The sequence below is a fragment of the Nannobrachium achirus genome, assembly GCF_963921795.1.
Source record: "Nannobrachium achirus genome assembly, chromosome: 14".
NCBI lineage: Eukaryota > Metazoa > Chordata > Actinopteri > Myctophiformes > Myctophidae > Nannobrachium > Nannobrachium achirus.
The window spans coordinates 20,438,768-20,466,689 of record NC_137821.1 but is presented as its reverse complement, the minus strand read 5'-3'; the positions used below and the strand labels follow the sequence as shown (position 1 = coordinate 20,466,689).

General features: G+C 44.3%; 1 protein-coding gene across 1 annotated transcript; it reads right to left on the bottom strand.

The window, feature by feature from the left end:
- LOC308297686 (RING finger protein 150-like) lies at positions 1-27,679 on the bottom strand. The gene is made up of 6 exons (XM_080741228.1): positions 26,213-27,679; positions 16,470-16,720; positions 13,500-13,654; positions 12,712-12,808; positions 8,207-8,474; positions 1-6,365 (listed from the first exon to the last, which is right to left on the bottom strand). Exons 1-6 carry the CDS (start codon positions 26,670-26,672, stop codon positions 6,235-6,237), a joined length of 1,362 nt encoding a protein of 453 aa, XP_080597354.1. The 5' UTR covers positions 26,673-27,679; the 3' UTR covers positions 1-6,234.
- Positions 27,680-27,922: the final 243 nt, after the last annotated feature.

The window sequence follows — 27,922 nt, the reverse complement described above, 5'->3', positions numbered from 1 at the left end:
AACATGGCGGCAGCTCCTATTTACATGTGTGTGTGTGTGTGTGTGTACACATACAGTCAAACAAACAACCACTCAATAAAAAGTCCACCTCTCTACCATTAGAAACCCAGCCCAACACCACACCCTGTTGCCGCGGGAACTCTCGAGGTTGCCACGGTTACTAATTAATTCTCCCTCCTCTCTGTAAGGTTGTGGAAAGGATTCTGTTTTACCCACGATTCCCCCCTGTTCCATCTCTCCCAGATCCTGGATAGGAAGACAATACGATAGACGTGTTACACAAAATAAAATGTATTTTAGGGGCATTTCTTTTGTATTTGCAACTTTTACCTGGAATCCGTAATGAGAGAGACAGGTAAAAGAGACAGAAGAGTTGGTATTAACTGATGGAGAGACAGGTTAACAGAGAGAAGCAGAAGAGAAGATAACAAATGAAAGGATGAACTATAAAACAATGACAGAGATGCTGGTAGGAAGTGAAAGATGGTGATGAAAGAGAAAAAAAGACACAATGAGAAGCGAAGGCAGAGCCGAGAAGATTGATGAAGGATGGAAAGGAAAATGAAAAGAAAGAAACATGAAAAAAAGATGGTGTGAAGAGGAGACAACAGACAAATGAAGAATAGATGACGGAGAACAGAAAAATTAGAGCAGGAAGGACAGAGGATGTAAGGATGCAGAGGGCAGGAGACGGGAGACCAGAAGCGGCATCATCAGACATCATTTCCAGAACCTCACAGAGAGTCTTAAGCCCAGTCCACGTCAATGATTTGCAACTGCAACAGGACAATTCTGCTGTAATTTCTTGCAACTTGTTGCAAGTTGCAACAAGTTGCGTTGCAAATCATTGGTGTGGACTGGGGGCTTTAATTAAAGTGCTTCATAACAGGAGGCTGAGAGACCAAGCACAAACACAGCATCTGGGCGAAAACAGCCAATCGGCTGTGCGGAGAGGAGGGAACGGGAAGTATGGGAACCAATCGAGACGTCATTACTGGCAGTGACACACCGGTCGCGTTTTAAACACGCCTGGCTTCTTACTCTTATGTCTCTGATGGGCCTTTGGACCCGAGTGCCAAATTAAACCAATAAAATTAATTGCTAAAACGAAAAATAGGAAACTTCTTGTTGCGATATAAATTAAAAAATAAAAAGAAAGAAAACGCACACTCAATTTCAAAAACATCTTTGAGATTGCAGAAACCGTAAAGACACATGGTCTTCTACCATATAGGCCCAACACATTTTTACAATTCTGCCATTGGCACATCATAACTGTAGAGCAGTAAGAAGTGTGATGTGTTCAAACTGGAACCCGTGAGCCACAGCAGCCTCAGTCTCTACTAGCAGAACAGGATAAAACGGATTCAGACCAGCGTTGAGATCAGTTCACGTTCCAGTTCAGAGTCTGTAGGCCAACAGAAACGGTTTAGATGTTCCAAACAGTGGACTACAGGTGAGAGAGACAGCCGTAACCCCTGGAGGACCTAGGGTTGGTTAGTTAACCATCAATAGGGGTCCATTGTCAGAAACGCATCAAAGAGCAGCACGAGAAGGATAAACGACCTCTACGCCAACATGCTCCAGAGGTTTGCTGAGGCAGATGCCAAGAAAGGAGGCATGGATGAGTGGCAGCATGGAGGTTGAGAATGGCGGAGCACAGGAGTAGATGTTTCAGATGCTGATCTGACTGTTTTACAGTCCGTATTTACTTCAGACTTTATAACTTCGGCCATTTGTGTTTTTACGGTTTGATTGTCTGTGTGAGAATGAGTGTACCAATGAGAGCACTGACTATGTTTGTGTCTCTTCGCTGGCTTTCTAAATCCGTCAGATGTGGGACTACGGGTGGAGAGGTCATTCTACCAGGAACAGTAAAGGTTTAAACAATGTCAGCCGATATATTTAGTGCAGTCAGTGAGGCAGAAAGTTAAATTTTAACGCATTACAACCAACGTAATGAATGATAGGATGAAGGCTCTCTGGGAATCAGTTCCAACTGAAGGCTGAACGTTTTAAAAACAAATAAAAACAATAAAACCGAACAGGAAGTGAACTGACCTCAAACCCTGGTGCTTCACATGTGAAGAAAGCTAACGAGGAGTCATGGAAACAATGTAGCACAGGACCTCAAACATAGGAAATCCCCAAGCCAAGTTCTATTCACAAACAGAACACTTTTTGAACCATTACCAAATACTGGCTCTGGTGCCCTCAATTTCAATATCGGAACAGATTAAAACCATTGTGTAATGAATGACACCCAACCCTACACGGAGCTGTGTCCACAGAAAGCATTACAGGGGCCGAGCTGTCAAAAGGAGGGTCTGTGCGTGTCTCTGAGGCCAATGTCACAAAATGCTGGACTGATAGCACAAATGTTATTGTGCATGCTGCCAGCAGGCCAATGATGTACCCGACCGAATATTTAACACATTTTTACTTTTATAAATATGAACTTAAAGTGTATACTGGAAGTCTATGTTGATGGGAATGGGCCGAAACATTGCCAAAATATGGAGGTGACCAACACCATAGTACTGATGTCACTTGTACTGGCCACATGACGTCTGAGATCCACATAACATGGAAATGCACAGCCCAAAGATGGGAGCTTCAAAGAGTAACACGTTCTGTGGTCATAACCCCTTTGTCTACAGCAGTGGCTCTCAAAACATTTAATTTCAAGGACCCCCGTAACTCTGAGTGTGTACAAATCGTTCCATTTGTATACTCTCAGAGTTGCAGACCTGTTAAAAGGTCCATTTGGACCCCACTTTGAGAACCCCTTATAGTCTACAGCAACAATAGTGCCTTCCTGTTCCAGCACAAGCCGTTTAGTAGTTTAACAGGTAATTTATGAACCTATAGCCTCAGTCATGAACTTCAGTTATCATTTATGCAGAAATTAAACTTATACATCCCCAGCCGTGACCTTTGGCCATTGAACAACACACAAAACTCAGTCGCTGCTGCTTCACTCTGCAGGGCAGAAGAAAATAAAATAATGCCTCATGATTCTAATTTCTTTGAGGTCCTGGCATCCAAAATATAAAAACAGCTATACAAGTAGTTTATTCAGCCCGATCGATGACCATTGATGATTAGGTTATTGTTTGGGGGGGGATGGTGGGCGTCTGCCAGGGTGTCGGTCTTCTATACAAAAATAAACATCTCCTCTTGTAGTAAAATAGACGACAATCTTTTATCGCTCTCGCTCTGGTAACTCACAGCGCCAACAGCACACACACGACCAGAGTAGGCCTGGTTTCACATGAGTTTGGCAAACGTAAAAGGAATATAGACGGTACATAAAGAACAGGTGTGTGTCTTCATGTTTAGGGCAGTGATAGCCTGAAGGCAAAATGAGGTGTTCAAAATCTACAGAGTGAAATTATACCAGTCTGATGATCCTAGTCAAAGTGCCATGGTGGAGAAATCAGGCATTGCCCAGCAGACTCACTGGTGGGACTGGACAGGTAACTCATGGTTCTCTGAGTGCATGGATGGGCTGGTTCTCTGAGAGTGTACAAATGGAACCAAATGGACCCTTTAAATAAGCATTTTATTACTTTAGCTCAGTGATTCTCAGCCCCCCAGTTTGAAATGAATTAGTTCCATGTAGCCCCATTTGATCAAATGTTGTGAATTTAGTTGACCAACCATGTGGTCCTTAAAAGTCTCCCTCTAACCAAAGGGTGGTGAGGGATTTTTCAGTCGAGTCGCGTGCGCGCAGAACAAGATGACACCAGGCACTGGCAGTCAGTATCACACGACAAGTTCTCTGGGATCCAAATCTACATTTTGTTCACTCTCAAGAGTTACAGACCCGGAAGGGTCCATGTGGACTGATGGTGGTCCCTGGACCAGCGTTAGAAGAACACTGATCCGACTGTGTGGTTCTGGGTGTGAAAGGCTTGCTGGGCCTGTGTGACAGACATCTAGAGCCGTGACTAAAAAAAGATCCTTGATACAACACCACAAGGACCCCAACGGATGCTAAACACAAGTTTTGATTGTCAGACAGGGGGGGGCACCCTAGCATGTGCCTGTCCTACAAAAGAAAAAGGCAGCAAACTGTATTACCATGGCAACAGACAATTCTGGTCAGGCAGACAAACGGACAGAGGCAAGAACAGGCGGACGGACGAGTAGAGGGAAATAAGAAAACAAGGCAACACTTAAAGACAGGGTTCCTATATACCTGTTCGACCTCCACCGCTAACAAGTGAATTTCTACTTTTTAAAAATGGTAAATTGTCAAAAAATATTTCTTATTTTTTTTCCCCGGTGTGCAATTATTTTAAATCCAGCCATATAGGGAGCCTGTTCAGGACCGTTACTACCACACAGAGAGACGGGCATCAGTGTGCTGACCCCAGAATTATACAGGACACACAGGCAAACACAGAGAATAAACCTACAAAATACTGTGTAGTTGTATGTTATTTGAATACTGCAGTGGAACTGTGGTACTAATACTTTGTCATCATGAAGAACACAGTCCAGAGTCTTTGCAAAACATGCCATTCTTTCAAAAATAAAGTCCACGTTAAAAACTAGAACTGTGTTCCAATTCTTCTCTTCACCTTTCCTCAAATACTGGTCATGGAAGAAATGCAGAAATACCAACGACATCGCTCGCGCACACACAAGTTGATGTCCTTTGTGTGTTTTTGCATCAAACAAACGAAATAATAAGAAATCAAATTCCTTGAGATTCCACTTGGGAGATGGTCCAATATGCTGTGTTGGTTCAGGTTGCATCCATCACTACCTGAGAACCAGGAGAACTGAATATTCCAGTATGTCCCAACAGCCAAGTCACTCGGAGCTAAACTGGACAGATCCAAACACACGCTGTGCGGTCATCCTGGTTTGCATGTCAACATAACAGACTAACATGGGAGGCGCACACATAAAAGCTCAAAAGCTTTTTTAGACTGTTTTCGTGCACGACACCCACACGCAATTAGATTATAACTCGGTCTTTATCTTTATGAAGAACGTACACATCCACTTTGTGCGCTGGGGTCTGCAGGTTAGATTCCCAAAGGCCCGCTTCAACCAACTTAAAAGAACTTCCCTTATATGATTACATTTTAGACCTGTAGCGGTCCTGATGACGTGGGACTGAACATCCCACCTCATGCATTTACACTCAAACCTTTTATGCAGCTAGTGTCCAAACAGGAAAGACAAGACATTCACATTGACTTGAAGGACGCGATGAGCTTGGTTTTTGTGGATCCGTTTTAGGGAACGGAGTCAAGCGGAAATTAGAAGTGTTCCGAGCAGGTGAACCCAGGTTGGCTCATTTACACAAACAATGTAAACCCTGTCACACCCAACACTGTGGTCCACTTACCGTAGTTCTACCAAGTTAACCCTCGATGAATATGGGTATTATAATTCCAGCTTGGTTCTATAGCCTGCTTTGGGTCAGATAAGACTGGTACAGTACAGCTTGGCTTGTTCTACAACTGACCCATACTTGGCTAAAAAGCAAAGCTACAGTACATTTAATCTGTAGTTTGCTAGTTGTTTACACCAGTTTTGCGGCTACACCGTTCCGACCCAAATGGACCAAAAACTGGGTCAAAAAAGCACCCTGGTTCTATTTTAGGCTGTAGATCAGCACTGGTTCTCAATTGTGGTTCTGATGTTTTCTGAGCCATCTGTGAAGCAGAACCCAGGTTGAGAATGTCCTTACATTTGGTTTAAAACCAGATGTAAGGACACATCTCACATTTAGGATTTTTAACTGATCTCTGCATCTGTATCGACTCACAACGAGAGAACAGGTAGGGGATGAAGTGTATTTTCCCGGGATCAAACCTGTGACATCCTGGTAACAGCACGTTCTGTTCTAATGATTGATAGTACACCTGGGGCGTACTGTCACAGGAACGTTAATGCCTGATTCGTACTGTGCTGTACGTTGTGAGCTTGTAAAGTCCGTACTCAAAGCCCTGGTTCTCGGTTCAAAACCAGTCCAGAATCCAGTGCTGGTACCAGCTTAGATAATGTTTAGACTGGCCTAGACCCGTTCCATTCTGGTTAGGTTCTAGATCCCTGCCTGGGTTAGTCTCTCTGTTGGGGGTTGGTGGGCAGCAATTCACAGGCGTCCCAAAAATAACAAGTCCAACCCAGTGTCAAATCCACGATGCGCTCGAGGCCGTCTTTTTGGTTGTGTATTTGGGCGTGGGGGGTTGGGGTTGGGGGTGGGGGTCCTCAGGATTTGGTGTCTCCCAGGGGACAGCGCTCCATGGACCCAATGGACACCTCCTCGTCCGAGAGGCCCGTCTCCATGGCGATCACCAAGGACGCCACCGAGGAGCTGCTCGCCATTGGATGGAGCTCACCTGCCAAAAACATAAAAGAGTTTACTGTCACATACAAAAATGAATTTGAATATTTTTTGTTCATTTCTAATAAATAATCATGATGTACTGTAATAGTATGCATGTAGAAATGAAACATTTGATTTAACATTATGGCATTGCACATTTACATCATTTGAAATGCCAGACACGGGAGTCACCAGTGTGTGGCAGTGTAACTCCATATATTCCTAAATTGCCAAAGATGGGTCAAAGCAGGACAATGTGAATGTGTTAGAAAATATGCTCTGTGTGTCATATTTGATGTATTACTTTGTGCGGTCCTTGCTTATTGTGAATCGCTCTGGATTAAGAGTGTCTGCTGAATACCTAAATTGTAAATTGTGTGTGTGTGTGTGTGTGTGTGTGTGTGTGTGTGTGTGTATGTGTATGTGTGTGTGTGTGTCTTATTGCGACCGTCAGGGAGCAGTTTACTATGAAAACCTCCACCGGCCGTCCGTCCGTCCGTCACACGTCACACGTCACACCTTTGCCCTGCTCATATCTCCGCATCAGTATGACATCACACCACATGTGTACACAAACCTTTGTGTACGTTGCTGTGGCAACAGTCTGTTGTTGCTGGTCTGTTAGTGTACGTTAGCAACCACCTTAGCAACCATGGTTTTACCCTAGCAACCAACTGTTTACCCTAGCAACCAACTGTTTACCATAGCAACCATGTTTTTTTACCCTAGCAACCAACTGTTTACCATAGCAACCAGATACGCAGAGCAGGGATCTCCATATATGGGCATAAACAGGTGACATCACACTGATGTCAGATACTCAGAGCAGGGATTTCTCCATAATATATGGGCATAAAAGGGATTCTGTTAGGGATCTCCATATATGGGCATAAAAGGGATTCTGTTAGGGATCTCCATATATGGGCATACAAGGGATTCTGTTAGGGATCTCCATATATGGGCATAAAAGGGATTCTGTTAGGGATCTCCATATATGGGCATAAAAGGGATTCTGTTAGGGATCTCCATATATGGGCATAAAAGGGATTCTGTTAGGGATCTCCATATATGGGCATAAAAGGGATTCTGTTAGCTGTTAGTGATCTCCATACATGGGCATAAAAGGGATGCTGTTAGGGATCTCCATATATGGGCATAAAAGGGATTCTGTTAGGGATCTCCATATATGGGCATGAAAGGGATTCTGTTAGGGATCTCCATATATGGGCATAAAAGGGATTGTATCCCAGATGATGCCCTGTTAGGAGATCCACACTAACAGAATCCATATATGGTCCTACCGACAGCTGCTATAAGCCAACCCTGGCGATAAGGTCTGAGTCGAAGAAATGCTTCTTTCCTGGCAAGAATTGCCCCTTTATACTGTAGGGCTCGTTTGTGTATTGTATGACATCACGCCACATCATCGGCTGAGGACTGTGTGATGTCATCATATCTCCATATATGGAGACATAAGTTGCTCATGCCCAAATATGGGCTGGTGAGGTCAGACTTAGTGTGATGCGTAGGTTATCTCCATATATGGAGATTCAACTTCAATGAGTAACCATGGCAAACTGTCAACTGCCCGTATGTCTTGATAATTGGTAAAACAAACTTTTGGCCTATTTGTGGAGATTATCTCCAGATTAGGGAGTCTTACTGGTAACAGTAACAAGACTGTACATCAGTGTGTGTGTGTGTGTGTGTGTGTGTGTGTGTGTGTGTGTCTTGTAACAGTAACAAGACTGTACCTCAGTGTGTGTGTGACTGTGTGTGTGTGTGTGTGTGTGTGTGTGTGTGTGTGTGTGTGTGTGTGTGTGTGTGCGTGCGTGTGTGTGCGCGTGTGGCTACCTGTGTGTGTGTCAGTGGTAGCAGTGACAGGACTGTCTCTCAGCGTGTCGGGGTCCTGGTAGTCCTGGGGGAGACCCATGCGTCGGACCCCGGGGTCCAGGACCACGGAGGAGCCCCCGTCGCTCAGCGCTCCCTCGCTGGACGCCCCCGACACCACCGCCTCCAGAGCCATGCCCCCCACCCCTCCTAAACCCACCCCGCCCACCCCTCCCATACCCATGGCTAGTTCATAGTCCATAGGCAGGTCATCCAGGCAGTCGGCATTCAACTGAGAGAGATAGAGAGGGATAGAGATAGATATGGAGAGATAACAGAGCGAGATAGAGAGATTTTAATTATAATTATTATATTATAACTTGTTATATGGACGGCAGAAACCTTGTATTTCCATATTTAATCTTGTTATGCTTTTTCACGAATGGAATGCTCCCTTTTTTATACTTCATTGTATGACAGTGCAGCGCAAAAGTTGTGAAAATTGACAATCTACAAGCTTACAAGATGTTTCACGTGAAGCGTGTGAGCTTGTAGATACTTTTCGCTACTTTGGGAACATTTTGAAAAATGTTGATACATTTTGCCAATAATGAAATGTCCATAATAGGAATGCCAGGTTCAAAGTGGGTAAGTCTTTCTGTGGGTTTTATGAATATTTAACCAATGGTAATTATTAACAAGAGCTTGTAACTTAACAACTACTTTGAAAACATTGGCATATGGGTTCTTTTTTCTCCACTTCCTGAAAAGTAACTATTTGGAGGTTTTCCTACCGACAGAGATGATTATGCAATGTAAAACACAATCTATCATGGCAATGAAACATTTGGAGCTGAACTGGATAGAGTGAGAGAGACATTTCACTGTCTATCAGCTAGGTCCAGAGCCTCTGGAAGCAGATACAAGATGTCTGTATGTGATAAGAGATCAATGCCTCAAAGACCTGAACTCCTGTTCTGGTTTTCTCTCCCAGTAGTTTCCAAACAATGCCTCGCAGCGCGAGGCGTTGTGAGCAAAAATCACTTCAATGAAGTAATGAACGGGTACACATTATTGTGTATCATTATTTTATGCTTTAACTATTGAAAAATAGCAGATATACAACCGAGTGCCGTGCTGCGAGCTTGTAGATCTGCTATTTTTGAAAAATCGTGAAAATTAGTACTATAAGTGGAGTATAAGTGTATAAGTGTCTTTTGAATCCTTCTAAGGTTTTTTGAAAAACCTATGTTTCTATGTCAGCAGTCTGGCTAGCCATCGTCAAAGAAAAGGTCCTTTTCACATAACTGTCTGGAGCTCAGTTAGTCTGTTCTTGAGAGACTACTATGTCTGTGGTTCTCAAACCTTTTCATGTGAAGGACCCCCAAAATGATATTTATTTGGCCACAAACCCCCATCTCAAAATATTTAGTTCCAGGGACCCCCCAGAAGCAAAATTTGAGTTACAAACGTTCGCTTTGAAAATACATATATTCAAAGATTTGCACACATTTTCACGACTATTTCAAAAATAGCAGATCTACAAGCTCGCAGCGCGGCACTCGGTGCCGCGCTGTGAGCTTGTATATCTGCTATTTTTCACTGGTTAAAGCATTCAATAATTCTAGGCCTAAATGGGTTAAAAACCGTGTTGATATTTAATCTAACACCAGATTTAGGTCTGGTAATACTGGTTTGTTTTTACGGAGTGGCTTCTAGCGGCCGAGCCATCTAGGAGAGGGTCTGTGAGTGAGTGAGTGTCTGCGTGTGTGCATGTGTCTGTCTGTCCGGGGCTGATCTCAAACCGCTGGACCGATCAGGTCCAACAGAACACATTGTGAGCTTGTAGATCTGCCGTTTTTACACATGAGATTTGGTGTCGAATTGGGCTTCTGTGGCCCTATGTTCATTCTTAAGCTAACCACCATACAGACAGAGACATCTGCCTATACATGCTTGAATTATGTGACAACTTCAAAATGATGAGTTAAATTGCTATGTGGCAACATTTTCCAGTAGTCTGGGGATATCTAGCTGTAAATCACTACAAGTTCCCAGTGCTCTGCCATAACCATTTTACATTCTTCAAGTTACCAAGAAGAACCACACAAACCTAAACACACACACACGTCTGAGAAATTGTAATTATTCATCCCGGGAGTGCAGTTTGACGAGGGCGTCATTGAGAAAAAGGTTTTAATTACTACCCGTCACGTAGAGATTTCTCACAGCCAGAGGGCATTTTTGGTTTAAAATATAATCTCATTACCCCATTTACATTCCTAAAATTAAGAAAATACCACAAACATTGTATAAAACAGCTATACTGCACATACACGACATGTCTGTAGAGATTTACAGTTTTGTCCAATTTTATCCAATCATAAATAAAGGATTCATATTGTATGGCATAAAAATGCCCAATCATTAAACTTGTTATAAATCCCCAATTCTCTGCCATAACACTACATTATTCTATAACTAAATACAAAAGATACATAATGACACACACACACACACACACACACACACACACACACACACACACACACACACACACACACACACACACACACACACACACACACACACACACACACACACACACACACACACACACACACACACACACACACACACACAAAGCATGAATGAATGATATGGCTCAAAACTACAAAACCATTTTCCAATTTAAGCATCAATTGTGGTTATTTCACTCAATTCCTGTTCCATACTGGCGGTTTCTCACTGGTTCCTTGCTTCCCAGAGTGGAACCAAATTCCAATCATATCACAAAGCCCTTTTGGTTAAAAAAGCAGCAGCTTGGACTTGGTCCTGTCTGTGTTAGGAGCTGGGTGTGTCCATTACGTCTAACTCTGGTTGGTGTTCAGAAATGCTGTTGCAATCAACAGTCGATAGACCTTAATCAGAACGTTGCCAATACTTCGTCCTTCGCCCAGTCTATGTGTCAAAGTGATCCCCGGGGGCAACATTAATGGCACTTCCCTGCTCCTAATATGCAAAGATTTGAGTGTTTACTCACATATTTGGCCATACAGCTATCTATAAATGCGTGGATTGTGTGAGGGTGTCCTCCACATAGGGCTGTCACAATTATTACATAATCGTCTAATCGTGATTATTTGACATAATCGTGATTATTTGACATAATCGTGATAATTTTTCATAATCGTCATAATCGTTTCCATGTTGAAAAATATTTTTAAGAAAGTCAAAAATAGTGGAAATAGCAGATCTACAAGCTCACAACGCGTCGCGATTGTGAGCTTGTAGATCAGCTATTTCCACTATCAATGTTCTTTTTTAAGTATAACGTTGTCAAATATGTCAGTAATTTCATTGTATATTTAAGGTTATGTGTCATATCTGCCATGTGCAACTTCACAGCCTACATAACAAGCTAAACAGAAATGTAATTGTCAACGACAAAAACACAATTAAATCCTTAATCGCAATTATTTGAGAGAAAATTAATCGTCATGTAAAATGTCATAATCGTGACAGCCCTACCTCCACATATCTACAGAAACTTCTGTCTGATTGACTTGGCATGTGTATCACAGAGGACCTGAGGGAGTGATGTGCTGAGTCGGTCAGATCAGTGGTTGTCTACACAATCTATCAATGCAACCACACATCTGTGTATCTTTGTGTATCTGTGTCCCTTTTATGCCCACGTACGGAGATCCCTGATGTCATCAATAAGATTTCAGTGCTGACGTGATAGACTGATGTCCAACTACTCTGACAACGGGTACAAAGGGTATCACTGCCTGTTCAAGGAGCTAATGTTGCCCCATCCTGTTGCCTCAATGTTCTGTCAATAGGGTAGGTATGGAGATGCAATGGGGGGTCTTTTTTGCCACCTTTGACTTGAGCTGGCCAGGGAGATAGTCAAATTGCCAAATTGACGTATGTCTGCCGTCTGTGTACTGTAGAGCACACAGCTGGCATGACGGTACAGGGGAGTGACGTCTAAGGTCTGCACACCATTCTACCTGGAACCGTTCCCTGCTATGCTGTATATCCACGGCAGACACAACAGAGACACGACCAGTGGCTCAAGTGCATTTTTTTTTTTGCAAAGCTCATACAAGAAAGAACTTTCAAAAACTTTTTTGCATTCCAAAAAATACAAAGGTAATAATTACCTCCTACTCACGGCCGGGCTACACCAAGCCGTTTTGCGCGCGTCAGTGCGTATGCGTGCCGTGCACGCGTTTTGGATAGATCCAATTATCAATTCAGCCGGCTACACCAGGCGTACGGATAGCGCGAACCACCTAAAAATAGTATCGGTTCTATTTTTTAAGCACGCATATGCGTTTTGTACATAGACAATCTGGTCTTCCTCACATATACTCCCTCCTTGGTGTAGCCTGGAGCGTTTACGCATACGTGAGTGTCTTCACGGACAGTACGCGTGTATGCGCGCATTTTTTGGTGTAGTCCGGCCGTAAGTGTGTAGTGTTGTACTCATAGTATAGTGTGTACTGTGTTGTACTTACAGCGATGCCCAGAGCTTTGAGGATGTTCATCTTGCACATGGGACATGTCCGATGGTCCAACAGCCATGGGTCTACACACGTCTTATGGAAAAGATGCCTACAGTCAAGAAGACACAATCACATCACATTCAATACACAGAAATAATGCCAAATATAACACATGTCTTATAGAACAGACGTTTTTGTCTACTGTAATGAGGCTAGTTTATCCTAAAAAAGGAGGACCATTTTTGAGGATCTAAGGCACAGGGAAAATCTTAATGTTACTTCTAGAGCCCACCCCAACCAGTGGAGAGCAGCCAAGATGGGTGTGATATGGTCATGTGCCTTTGTATTAATGAACAGTCTACCAGCACAGTTCGGTACCAATTGAAGGCAGGGCATGGCATAGTTGCTGAGGCCAGAGTAGGGGGAATGACAGTAAAGTGTGATGAAATAAATGCATGAATGACCTTTTAAAGGTATGCAGCTGACAGGAAGGACTATAGCATTGTTCCCCAACTGGAAGTAACAACATAACAACTCATTGTACTTGGTTGTTAAAGTTCAGAGTCAAAAATCACACCCAGGTTGTGGGCTGCATGTGTAAGATTAGAGGATAGGGAACAAGTTCTGACTGTAAGGATTGGCAGCCAAATAAAATAATCAGATTTTGCCTTGTTTAACTGGAAGCTTAGTATCGGACAGACATGACAATAAACAGCTACAGTATGTGTCGGCAGCATAACAGTGGAAATGAATGTCATGAGTACAAATGATGTTACCAGGTATGTAGGCTGTTATCTTACCTGCATGGCAGTATCCTGACCACATCGTTGGGTTTGTAACCCTCAATACAAACGGCACAGTTGTCAAAGTCGGCTTCAGTCTCCTGGTCTCCTTTCCTGATAGTTCGAACCTGCAGTTTACTGATGGCTTTCTTGGCAGCATCACCCAGACGACGCTGAGACAAGAACAAAGACGTGACAGTGTCAGAATTGTGTATATGATTATTGCATTATAATTATTGCATGTATATGTTTGTCTTTCTGGGTGTGTAGTTGTTATTTGTGTGCATGTATCAGGGCTGAAACTAATGATTATTTTGGTAATAATTGATTAACCTACCAACATTTGTTTTCATTAATTGACTAATTGAACTTCAACTAAATAAAATTGATTAAATTAATTATTCAATATCAAGAAATGGCATATAAAATATTGAAGAATTCATTCCTTAATAACCATTATATAATTTGTTGACTGGGGTAAATGGTAAATGAATGGTGCATTTATTTGGTGCCTTTATCCAAGGCACTTGATGATTCAATGAATGCATTACCTTCACCCACATTCATACACTGACAGTGGAGGAAACCATGCAAGGCACCAACTACTCATCGGGAGCAATTAGACACACGAACTCTGGGGGGAGGCCGGGATCGAACTGGGAACCTTCCGGTTCCCAAGTGTCCACTCTACCTCCTGAGCCACTGCCTCTGGGGCCAAGTACACCCCGGAATGTACTTAGTCTTGGTCCCCACTTGTATTCTCTCTTCACTGAAAATATACAATCTACAACAACGTGTGAATCTATTACATTTCACTATGGGAGTAAGATCCAGTGTGTGGACACCGTTTCAGCTTGTTCTTCTGTCCAACAACTGATGTGTGTGCTGTGTTATATTTTTTTGCAGACCTGAATAAGCTGCACTGCTAACAAAGAAGCTGTGTCAGCACTGTCACTTTAGTGAGTGGTGGGTCTTTTCACTAAGCTAGTGCAACCAACCATGGAAGAACGATTAAAAGTCAGTGCTGCTCACAGCCCAAGCCAGATATCTTGGTGTAGTCATGGACTCGGGCCTGAACTTCAACAGACACATTAACACAATTACAGAGTCAAGTCTTCTATCATCTCTTAACACATCGGACGCCCACGTGGTTTTGATGTCTTAATTTGCTGGTGCCCATGGCAACGCGTCATTTTACCTACCGGCGAGAGTACTGGCGAGAAAAGTAATCCGAGTAAATGTAATCCGAGTATGTACTGTTTATTTCGCGAAAACCTTTTCTTTCAGTCAGGACCGTTTTTTATCATTTCTAAGCCACAGTGTTTGTGTTACGGCATGTAGAAGAGGCTGCCGTTTTGAGAAAAAAATGAAAAAAGGAAGAGAATCCGGAGAAAACAGCATTTTTGTGCAGCCGCTAAACAGGAAGTCAACGAGACACACAGCACGTCCGGGTGACGTAATTGCGCGCTGCATGTTGGGAAATGGAGTTTGTTTCATCACCGCGGTAGCCAAGTGCAGTAGCTACAGTACAGTATAGTTTACTGTACAACGCGTCAAACGCGTCGTGGGCCTCCAGCGACATCAAAGAAATTGACTTGTAGACACCACGTGGGCATCCGATGTGTTAAGAATATATCATGGATTAAACATGTCTCAACAAGATTAATTTTTAGTAGACTTGACCAGCCTACTGCAACTACTTCCAAATAATAAATTGATAAGCTGCCAGCAGTTCATTCAGAACACTGCTGTCCTTACTAATGGAAAGTGAACCATATCAAATAGACTTGCCTGGCCAAACAGCAGCTGGCAGAGAAAGTGGTTGTACCCTTCATTCACTCTTTGTCTTCCCATTGAATGCTCCCACAGACATTTCCTACAGCGCATTTAATGTGTGGTTTTGAATTTAGCTACAACTTTTACGATGCACAAACAGCAGAAATTCCTCTCAACAATTTTCCTAATCCTCGTCAATTTTGCTGACTTCGTCAATTTTGTTATACTTATCTGCACAAGTGCACATGAGCCGCGGTGTCAATCACCGACAATGGGGCTGTTAAGTATGACATCATTTTGTAGGCAGAGGAGAATTTCTGCCCCCAGTTTCCGTTAATCTTTTTACTATTTTTACTATTTACACATTTTTCTTCTCTTTGTTGTTGAAAGAAAAGTGTTAGAATTATACTTTAGTCGTTATTTTTGTCTCGGATCTGTTGAAATAGCGAGGGACAGAAAATGCTCTGGGGGCAGAGTTCTCCTCTGCCTACAAAATGATGTCACGGCTTAAAAGCCCCATAGCAAATCTACAAGCTCTGTCAAGCTTGTATATCTGCTATTTTAAGTAGTATACAGCATTGTTTCTCAAAGTGGGGCCCCACAATTACAACGTCTATTTGACAACAGACCACCATATGAAAATACGTCGTGCCAAGGAAGGACCCCCGTTCACGAGTACAATATAGCTGCGACACGTTGTGAGCATATAGTATACAGGGTTAAAGTGGTTCAACTTATGTTGATGCTATATTAACCCATTTTTCTGGGGACCCCCTGGAACCCCCCTCAAGGTCACTTTGAGAACCACTGGTATACAGTATAGAAACCAGTAAGACTCCATAATCGGGAGATAAGCAATCGTCAGGTCTTATATATACACAAATTGGCATGTAAGTGGCATTAAAAGTAACCTCATGGTGGCGCTAGAAGAGGGGCATGTGAGAAATCAGGGCCGGAGGTTGTGCTTTGCCAGCCAAGGAGTGTGTGTGCAAAGTTTGGCATGGATAGGGGCAACGGTGCCGGAGATAAGAGTAGAGGCAAAAGTGTGATGTGACGTGATGGACAGACAGCCAGCCGGTGGAGGTTTTCATAGTAACTTGCGACCTGACTGTCGCAATCAGGCCTGTGTGTGTGTGTGTGTGTGTGTGTGTGTGTGTGTGTGTGTGTGTGTGTGTGTGTGTGTGTGTGTGTGTGTGTGTGGGGGAGCTGTACCTGGTTCCTGTCGCGTGCGTTGGCGTATCTGAACCTCTGGATGTAGTAGAAGACCAGCCAGGCCAGAGAGATGATCATCAGGACGATGAAGGAGATGGACACGAACACCACGGACGTCCTGCTCACGTACTTCTGCAGGTTCCTCGTTCCGATGCTGATCGTCATGGTAACCGTCACGTTGCGCTCCAGCAGGGAGACCACCTCGCGACCTTTTGGCTCGGGGATCATGATGGCCACGACCTCGCCTGTACCTGAAGAAGAGCATTGTAATAGATCCAACAGTTGATCGACTAATCGACTTGATGGATTATATATTACCAGTAAGACTCCCTAATCGGGAGATAAGCGACCGTTGGTCGCTTATCTCCATAAATAGAGCAAAAATGTGTTTTTCCAAAATCTTCCTGATCCATGTTGTTGACATGAGTGTAGACATACTGTGTAGTGATTTTCGTGATTTTAGGGCAAAATCTGAATCGGCCTCATGGTGGCGCTAGAGGGCCATGTGAGAAATGAGGGGTGGGGTCTCCTCGCCGCCAAGGCGGACGAATAGGTACCGGCCCCGGCTCTCCCGGTCGCTCCTAGCCCGAGTTACGGCATTTTATGTGAGCTGCAGTGGCAGGGGGTCCTCCACTGGGGGCGCCACCACTTTTGCATCCGTTCTGGAGCACCAGGAGTGGGTGGTCCCCGGGAATGCCCCGTGAGCAGCCCCGTTGGGGTGGTCATTTGGTCATTTTTGCACATTTGGTAATTTTTTACACCTGGGGGTCCCCCAGGGACCTGGGGGTCCCCGAAACTCCGGGGGTCCTTGGAGGTTGTAGTTTGGCAGGCAAGGAGTGTGTGTGCAAAATCTGGCATGGATCGGGGCAACGGTTGCAGAGATATGAGCAGGGCAAAAGTGTGACGTGTGACGTGTGACAGAGGGAGTGACGGAGGGAGTGACGGAGGGAGTGACGGAGGGACAGCCGGTGGAGGTTTGGATAGTGTGCAAGTAACTGCGACCTACGGTCGCAATTATCTGACTTCAAGACAAACCCTCAGTCCTTGTCAATACTTTGTGACAACAAGGATAACTTCACTCCCCATTTCTCTCCCCATTTCTGTTAGTCTACTGTCCTAGCAATGGCATAAAAGCTCCCCCCCAAAATCTTAAAAAAGAAAAGGAACACAAACCATAACATTTGGCGTGTATGAAATTAAAACGGCTGTGAGTGTGTGTGTGCGACTGTGTGTACACTACTACTCCAAGGCTGTTCTCGAAAATCAGCAGTTTAAGGTCAACCTTATGACTGGGACCTGCAGCCAAGCAAGTATGCGGTCAAACAAATACACAAGCCTTTTCTCTTGAGACCGTAAATAGCACAAGGAAGGTCATTCTGTCATTATGGTACATATGGACTGTGTGCATGTTCGTGCACACACACTCGCACGCACAGCATATCCCAGCTGTGCAGATGACAGGATGGGGAAATTGTCACGTTTCAAACAAAGGAAAGATCGCCGTCTGTTTCTACAGTATGTCTGCAACCACTCGTCCAGGTGTACGCTCAAATACACTGTTATAACACACGCACGTGTACAAACACACACACACACACACACACACACAGAGCAATGTTTAGCTGTACTCTGTGAATGACTTATAAACGAGCACGTTACACAGGCAAACACAAACAAAGGCACATCACCACACACACACACACACACCCCTACGCACAAATGTCAAAGCTTGCCCTTCAAACAGGCAAGAGACAGTAAACATGTTACAGCCTGTTAAAATGACCTACCTAGTACCTGCCCCCCCACCCCACACACACACACACACACCCAGGGCGTTGCAGAATTCCACAGAGGAGCAGATTCTGTTCCGTTCATGTCTATATCTGTTCTAGATTTATACTAGTAGAAAGGGACATTTCTATTAATAGAAAATACAGTCACGGTCACCATTTCTGTTCTGTTCGATTTTTATTTCTTTCAGCTCATTTCTAGCCTGTCGTGTCTCCAGAACCAGTGGAACTTAGTCAAAACAACCCTGGCAGTAGGAATGTGTAAAGTGAAGTAGCATGTATACAAGTGCAGGTTTACACATGCTAAAGAAACAACAGTTTTGTGGCGACGCGGCTGTTTGTGTGTGTGTGTAGGCACACTGGCAGGGCTAGTGTTGACATTTCTGTGGTCAACTACTGTGGTACACGCGAATATAACTGCACATTAAACTGCCCAGATTACAAACAACCTCTCTTTCTGTGTGGGAGACCTTAAAGTGGGCTTTCACCAAACAAGTGAGCGTGTGAGCAATGTTTTTTTTAACCACATGATCCCTAGTGAACAGTCGGTGAACGTAGCCGATCTACAAGCCCACAAAGTGTTGCATCCAGCAAAGAGACTGTATTTAGTGTATAGTGAAAACAGGAGGTGGCCTGGTATAGTGCCATGGAAGACTCTCTGGTCCACAAAGTATAGGGTTTAAGTGGTTTAAAACTCTTGTTTTGGTGTTTTGTTAAACTCGCTGGCACCAACTATTCTACACTCTTTTTTATTCATTTATTATTTTATCATGATGGTTTTATCACTTCTGATTCGACATTAGGGATGGGACGGTAAGCGATATTATCGTATATCGTGATAAAAAACACTCACGATAATCGTATCGTGGCGATTTAATTTATCGTGATATGGTTCTCTGTCATGCACTGTGTTCAATTCACCTTTTATTTGCCAAGCTGCATATCCGGTACCACTCAACCGTAAATCGTGATTTCTTTTGTCACAATAATCGTGAAATGACATTTTCATATTGTCCCATCCCATCCCTATTCGACATGTACTCATTTTAAGGAAACCAAATGAAATGGGCGGAAATAATCTCCTTTAAAACCATGACAGACAGGGAGGAACCACGGATCACTGATTTCCACAGTGGTGGGGATGTGTGTCTGACACACAAACACACAGTCCAGCTGTCACTGGCGCGCTGGGCACCCACCAGGATCAATTAGCTCCACTCCTAAAAATACACCCATGGGATCAATGACATGCACACATGCAAGCACGCATGTTGACATGCATGCCCTTAACCATAACCCCCCGGCATTATACGCCTAACCTTAACCATTGACCTCAAATATGCTGCTGTGACTCTAATATGACCCTGCATAAAAGTTGGCACCGGACCCTGACTTTATAGGCATAGCCATAGACATAGAGCATTCCATTTAGTCATCTTGGTGACAGATATATGCTCGCTCTTTATCTCACACACACACATGCTCGCTCTTTATCACACACACACACACACACACACACACACACACACACACACACACACACACACACACACACACACACACACACACACACACACACACACACACACACACACACACACACACACACACACACACACACACACACACACACACACACACACACACACACACACACACACAGTTTTTGAAAGTAAGTAACATTTGTTTAAATATTCTTTCATATGTATGATTTTTTATTATACACCTATCAAACAATATCAGACTGCATGTTTTGACCTGTTTTATACAAATGTAGATTTGTGTTAAATAGATACTTTATCCAGGGTGTGATAGTTGGATGAAATATGTAGTAAAAAGTGTGTTTTGAAGAAAATTCTAAATGGCGTAAAATCTATCCAGACGCAAATGGCCGTGGCTATATGGAGAGTTGCATCATGACCCAAGGAAAACTGTTTTTGGAGCGGTGTGTGTAACACAGCAGCTCCGCTATAAGCAGTAATGTGTGTCTGTCCTCACTAGTACGAGTGTGTCTGTCCTCACTAGTACGAGTCTGTCCAGTCAAGTTTGAAGAGGATCTGCACATGCACGATTTTACCACCCACACACACACACACACACACACACACACACACACACACACACACACACACACACACACACACACACACACACACACACACACACACACACACACACACACACACACACACACACACACACACACACACACACACACACACACACACACACACACACACACACACACACACACACGGCAAAACATACTGTAAGTGGGCTGTTATAGCACCACCATGAGGCCGACTGATTCTTTTTTATTCATCTTTTGTAAATATTATGTAAGTTTTGAAATTAGCCCTTACAGTATCTCTGTCTCTTAGCTAAATGCAAACACACGATTCCAGATGAAGCCGGTGGATTTCACATATGGCGTGGCAAAATGAGGTTTATCACTTTATCCATATTAAAGTCACCCAATTACTATAGTCTGGTTGTCTTGTTAGGGCAACCACATTAATGAGCATACAAAACTGGAAATGGAACACCATAAAATTGGAAGCTGATAAACATGTTCTCTCCCCTGAGTTAATTGGCAAACCACCTGAAGATGTATTTTGGGTTTCATTAAAGAGCTGGAGATATGGGGAGACCCCTGTTACTGCATAAACAAACCCTCTATACACAACTGGTTCCCAAACACTGGGTTGGGACCCATTTGTGGGTTGCGGACACATTTTTAAACACATGAAATGCCTAAAGTACCTAGTAAATAATACATAAGGACCGCAGATCTACACTAGAAACGGAGTGGAGAGAGATTTCTTCCGTTTGGTGTCCGTTCTTTCTCCCTGTCCGTAGGCTAGTGGACAACACCCAACCCGGCGTATTAAAACCGATTAAAACGTACATATGCATGAACTACCTGTGGAGAATTTTTGTCAACCGTGGGGGCAGTAGTGAGGAAAATAACTTTTTCTCTGCAAAAAGAGTGGAAAGATGTCGTTCTTCAATGTCTGTATCCACACCTCTAACGGTACAAACATGGAAAGCTCTGTGGTGCCATGAACAGCGTTCTCATCAAGAGCCCACAGTAAAGTGAAACGGCAGTGAGCCTCGATGGAGTCTAGCCTAGTATGTTGAAAAAGACCCCATCATAGTTTCCGTTTTATGTAGACACGGAAAATATGAAATCCTGTTGGTTATTGATTCATCACAAGTTTCGAGAGATGGGGGCTACTCAGCCAAAATCCTTCTCACTTGCGCTTCGAATCGCTCTGTTCTGCAGCTCTGCTCTCGTGTGCGGCGACTGCGAGGTGCAATACAGGCGTGCGCTCCCAACGGTCGGCCCGCACATAACGTAGAGGAACTATGCTCTCTCAACCAAAACATACACAAAATCAAATGTACGGAACTATAAACAGCCCTTAACACGTTCCCACGTGTGTTAATGATTCCTCCTGTGAAGTGCCACGGCCCCGTTATCACATTTACAGATGTGTTAACTGGTTAACATGGTAACCATTAGCCAGGAATGAGTGGAAAAACTCAGTTTCCCATGATGCCATGCGGAATACTACATCTCTTCTCCTTTTTTCATGAATTAAAAAAACAAATTCAATGATTTATTTTTTTCAGTAATTTCAAGAAGAAAATCGACTATTTTCAATAGTTTGCATCCCGGGCAAATTCTAATTTAGAAGGTTTGGGAACCACTGCTCTATACTAGGCTATAGAAATTATTATATAGCGATGGTTACTATCAGACTGTAGAGCTTTAACTGTTTTAACAAAATAATCCTTTAACCGTTCCACCCATAGTGTAATGTTAGTCACTGACTGTACTAAACTGTACTGTAAGACCACCAGTGACCAGACACACACAAGTCCCCCACCAGTGTGGGAATGCCAGACCACCCGTATGGTCCTGTAACAGTTGTTTGGTACTTAAGGCTTAATAAATGTACTACAAATAACAGGTGATAGATTTATGACTCAAAAATAACAAGCTGTGTTATCAGCTTGTAGATGGACTATTTTTGCTCAATACTGTATTGAACAGCAAATTATAAAATAGGCCATAAGTGGTTAATTAGACTAATCTATTTTCCAGAAGTCTGACACTTTCTAACTGTAAATCACTACAAGTTCCCAGTGCTCCGCCATAACCCTTTTAAATTATTCCAAGTTACCAATAACCACAAAACTTACACACACACACACACACACACACACACACACACACACACACACACACACACACACACACACACACACACACACACACACACACACACACACACACACACACACACACACACACACACACACACACACACACACACACACACACACAGATATCCAACTTTGGCATGTTTCCCTTGCGTTGTATGCTTTGTCCTAGCTGGTGACTTGACTTTGAGAATTGTACTCCATTCATTTTTATCTGTAGACACTTGAACATCAAAGGCTGACCCAAGTTCAGTAAAGGTAGAAATGGCTTTGTTTAGGCATTATGTTATAAATTGGTAAAAGCTGTATTCACAGCTTCAGCTAAAGGCTGTAACATACATTTCTAACTAGACGTTTTAATCAATCCTCACTATGCAATGCGACGTATTACAAAGAATAATTCATGCCATGTTTTGATTGCTTTAATACTTTATTAGTCAGAAATATGTGGTAAAGTCAGACATTAGAGGGATACTAATATGTAACATTTCTGGTCTGTGCCCCCCCCCCCCCCCCCCCTCTCTGAAATACAGACAGGTAGCCGTCTTTGATGCTTTAATTCAGGGGTGCCCAAAAGGCAGTAGATCACAAAGGCTGTGCAGGTAGATCACATGACATGGCCTAAAAATATATAATTAAAATGTAAAGAAAACAATTCTGTCACATCTGTCACTTGAATTAAGGCGACTGATTGATTGACATAAAAGGGGCCTGTCAGCTAACTTCATTGGCTTCTAAAGTAAGCAAACCACCCAATGCAATGCTTTGTTTTCAAGAGTCAGTAGCATTACAAAGAACCCCAAAAACATACCACTTCCATACAGAATGGGATGAAGACCTTTCTCCCCACTATTTCCCATTTCAAGTGCGTTTGTCTTATATGTAACGCCAGTTCCGCTATTCCAAAGCCACTTCAGGTACATCTTTATTGGGGTGGGTAGATCATGTTGAGCTGGTCATTTTAACTGTAGCCCTCAAGTAAAAAAAGTGTGGGCACCCCTGCTTTAATTGATTAGAATAGAGAGAGTACTAACAAGCAAGTTTGAAACTTTTATGGACAAATCAATCAACTCTAGAGCACAACCTCAACCTCTGTAAGTTTACAGAAAGAAGGCAAATATCTATAATTAAGTCAAAATAAAAAAATCTGATCTGAATCAGACTAAAAAAATCGAATGAATCTGCAAAAAATTGCAGATTGCCATCCAGAGGAACCCTAAACCAGTAAGACTCCCTAATCGGGAGATAAGCGACCGTAGGTGGCTTATCTCCACAAATAGGGCAAAAATGTGTTTTTCCCAAATCTTCCTGATCCATGTTGATGACATGAGTGTAGACATGCTGTGTAGTGATATTCGTGATTTTAGGGCAAAAACTGTAGGAGCAGTGTGCAAAAATGTGTTTTAAAAATCGGCCTGAAGGTGGCGCTAGAATAGGGCCATGTGAGAAATGAGGGGTGGGGTCTCCGCGTTGCCTTGGCGGACGAATAGGTACCGGCCCCGGCTCTCCCGGACGCTCCTAGCCCGAGTTACGGCATTTTATGTGCGCTGCAGTGGCAGGGGGTCCTCCACTGGGGGCGCCACCACTTTTGCATCCGTTCTGGAGCAGCAGGAGTCGGTGGTCCCCGGGAATTCCCAGTGAGCAGCCCCGTTGGGGTGGTCATTTGGTCATTTTTGCACATTTGGTCATTTTTGACATCTGGGGGTCCCCCAGGGACCCTGGGGCTCCGGGGGTCCTTGGAGGTTGTAGTTTGGCAGGCAAGGAGTGTGTGTGTAAAATATGGCATGGATCGGGTCAACGGGTGCGGAGATATAAGCAGGGAAAAAGTGTGACGTGTGAGCACATTTGGTCATTTTTTACATCTGGGGTCCCCCAGGGACCGGGTCCCTGGGGCTCCGGGGGTCCTTGGAGGTTGTAGTTTGGCAGTGAAGGAGTGTGTGTGCAAAATTTGGCATGGATGGGGGCAACGGTTGTGGAGATATGAGCAGGGCAAAAGTGTGACGGACTGACTCACTGACTGACTGACGCACAGACAGCCCGTGGAGGTTTTGGTAGTAAATGCGACCTACGGTCGCAATAACGCCCCTGAATGAGAATACATTAGTTCAGTTCAAGGCAAGAATGGGTTTGTTTGTATGAGACTACATACAGGTGGTTCAGTTCAGTTGGTTTGTCTGTTGTGGTGACAGTGGCTCATGAGTAGCCTGGTTAATAAACCAGACCGCACAACACCACCCCCTGGCAGTAGTGGTGGTGTAATGTGGTCTGGAGCCTCACGATTGAGAATCCATTTCCACCAGCCACCAGAAAGGGTTAGCCAATCAGGGCTGTAGGCTGTGTGTGGACACAAAAACATTCCCCCCTCCCACTCCCCTCTATGACAGGCATCAAACAGGTAGTTGTCTTTGATGCTTTCATTGATTAGAGAGAACACCAACGAGGTCAAAGGCTTCAAACAGGTAGTTGTCTCTGATGCTTTCATTGATTAGAGAGAACACTAACAATGTCTTGACACTTGTATGGCCCAATCAATTACCTTATTGCACAACCCCTTTGAAGTTCAAAGGGAGCAATTAAGAGCTCTGGCTGAGCTCATCAGGCTTTAGCCCACCCCCCAGAAATGGAATCTCTCCCTGCAACCCCAGACTCTATTCCCAAAACGAAGTTATTGCAATGTCAATGTCACCAGACTTTCCACACAGAGGAAAGTCTACCAGTTTTCATTCCAAACTGACCAGTGTGATTCAGACTAAGCCACGCCTTCTAGAATTTGGTTTCAGGTTGACATGGCTTTGTTTTTGTTCACCCACATGAATGCCTTATTGCAACCGTCAGGTCGCAGTTACTATGAAAAGCTCTACCGCCTTTCAGTCAGTCTGTCTGTCATGTCTGTCACACTTTTTCCCTAGTCATATCTCTGCCACTGTTGGCCAAACTTTGCACACACACACACACACACACACACACACACACACACACACACACACACACACACACACACACACACACACACACACACACACACACACACACACACACACACACACACACACACACACACACACACACACCTTGGATGGCAAATCACAACCTCCACCCCTCATTTCTTAACCTGACTTGCGCCAGATGATAGCAGCAGTGCGTATTGCTCTGCTTAACTATCCATCTGGGATTGCTCCGGCAGCCTCGATGTAAGGGGCGGGCCATTTTTTGAATTTATTTAGCAGGTGATTGGATGGGGCCGTCTGTCTATCACAGTCTGGGAGTGCCAACTCCAACCACTCATATTGGCCTGTCTGCATGACGTTACACCCAGAATCCGCCTCCTGGGTTTCCACGTGGTCTGCAATCAGACTCTATTGGCTCAGAGCCGCTCAGAGCCCGCCCGTAGCTGCCGCTGATTGGTCCGGCCCGGGGCTTTACGAGTGTTATCAACTCCCAGCGAGAGAACTCAGATGGTAAAGTAGAGCGGTAGCCTACGCACTACTGCCACCATCTGACGAAAGTCAGGTAACTCATTTCTCACATGGCCCTCTTTTTTGGCCAATATATTTGCATAGTCAAATCAACCAATACTGGTAAAGATTGCAATACCGTTTCCGATGCTGATATTGCATTTGAAGGCCGATGTCGATTTTGCCAATAATGATATGACTGATTAATCGTGCAGTTAGTGGGTACCGTACCCCTGGTCTCTGTGTGTGGTGGTCATCATAATGTTACCTGGGTGAGGCATGGTGATGGTCTCGTTGGCGTTGCTGGAGCCCACGTTGAAGATGACCACGGCCGAAGCATTCTGGTTGACGGCATGGCGGATCTTCTCCTTGAAGGTACAGTTCCCGTGGGCTATGAGGGCGATCCAGGGCACTGCCTGACCAGCGGGCAGGGCGAACCGGGTGTTGGGGTCACAGCCCGTCCGGTCGTGGGGCGAGCCGGGCAGCACCACGATCCCCTTGGCGTCGCGTTTGAGGGAGTGCTCGCCGTAGCGGCCGCACTCCGTCTTGTCGGTGCGGACCTCTCCTGCGGCGGCCGGGTCCAGGTAGGTGATGTTGACGAAGGCCGTGTACCACTCCTCCCGCTCGGCCACGGTGAAGTCCAGACACAGCAGGTGGACGAAGCAGAAGGACAGCAGCCATGTGGACAGAGCCAGGCTGCGGCACGCCGCCACCAGGGACCCTGCCATAGTCAGGAGGAGTCGGGACGATATGAACCGACTGGTCGGTCCGACGCTGGAACCGAACAGACGATATATCGTCCGACAAAATAAATAAATAACCGAAAATCGAAAAAAACGTCACTCCACCATGCTATAGCTACAAGAGACCCAGCCAAATAGGTTGTTTTGGCTTTTACTTATCGCCCCTCTTTTCACATGTATTAATCAACACACTGTCTGTTCGGTTCTTGTCCTCCCAGCTGTTGCTGTGTGTTTTAGCACCCAGGCTGCGTTCTGGGGCGGCTTTTACGGTGGTTCATGTTTACCAACGGCGTTAGTGTCCAGAATCACAACATTAACGCCCCGTTCGACGCATAAAATGTTTCACAAACAATAAAATGTGTCATGGTAGGCTCCAGCATGCTAACAAGTAGCTTCCTAGCTAGCAGCGGGGGTTCGTTTCCGTCGTCCTGCTGTCGGGGTCTCCTCCTCCTCTCCTCTTTCTTTCCTCGCTTCTCTTGGCTTTTTGTTTCTCTCACGCCTCACTCCGTCCACGAAGTCTCTTTTCATTTCTTCCAGCTAGCGGCGGACGACACGCTGCAGTGCAGAAGCCATTTCATTTCAGGTTGAACGCCGAGGAACAAAAACAAAACAAACGCCCCCTCCTTCTCCTCCTCGCCACGACCCTTCTTTATCCCACCGCGATAAAGAACGGTGCGCTGCTTTTCATTCTCCCCCCCGCTCCGTTTACCGTCGGCTTGTTTTTATTCTTCTTTGGGTATTACAAAACATTCGTCTCTTCTGTCCAGTGTCCACACCGTCTGTTGCACTCCTTCCCTCAGCAGCAGAGGAGACATTTATTTCACACCTCCCCAAAAACCTAGCAACAAAACAAACCGCCCACTGGAAACGCTCTCCACACAGAAACCCAACGTTACCCAACGAACCTGCACTCATGCGGCGCTAAACCGGGCTAAAAGCTGCATAATGTGCTACAACGGAGAGGATTAGTTGTCATTTAGTTCCAGGTTTAATGCTGCTAGTCCAGTGAGTCCAGTAAATGTGTGTGCGCGTGCGGGTCAGATGAGGCGTGTGTGTTGTTTTGACTGGGCCACAGATGTGTGCGTGCGTGTGCGTGCATTGTAATCGACGGACAGAGACACCTAGCGACCTGGCAGAATTACTACACCCACAGAAAACATTCCATCTAAAATGTATTCATAATAATGGAAAAAATATATAGATTATAATAGTGTTCGATTTTACAATGTAATTAT

Excerpts from the sequence above, each read along its gene's own strand:
- LOC308297686 (XM_080741228.1), bottom strand. The coding sequence starts at position 26,672 with ATGGCAGGGTCCCTGGTGGCGGCGTGCCGCAGCCTGGCTCTGTCCACA. Across the intron at positions 12,809-13,499 it reads GTCAGGATACTGCCATGCAG|GCATCTTTTCCATAAGACGT; the intron begins GTAAGATAACAG and ends TCTTGACTGTAG. Across the intron at positions 6,366-8,206 it reads TACCACTGACACACACACAG|GTGAGCTCCATCCAATGGCG; the intron begins GTAGCCACACGC and ends TGTTTTTGGCAG.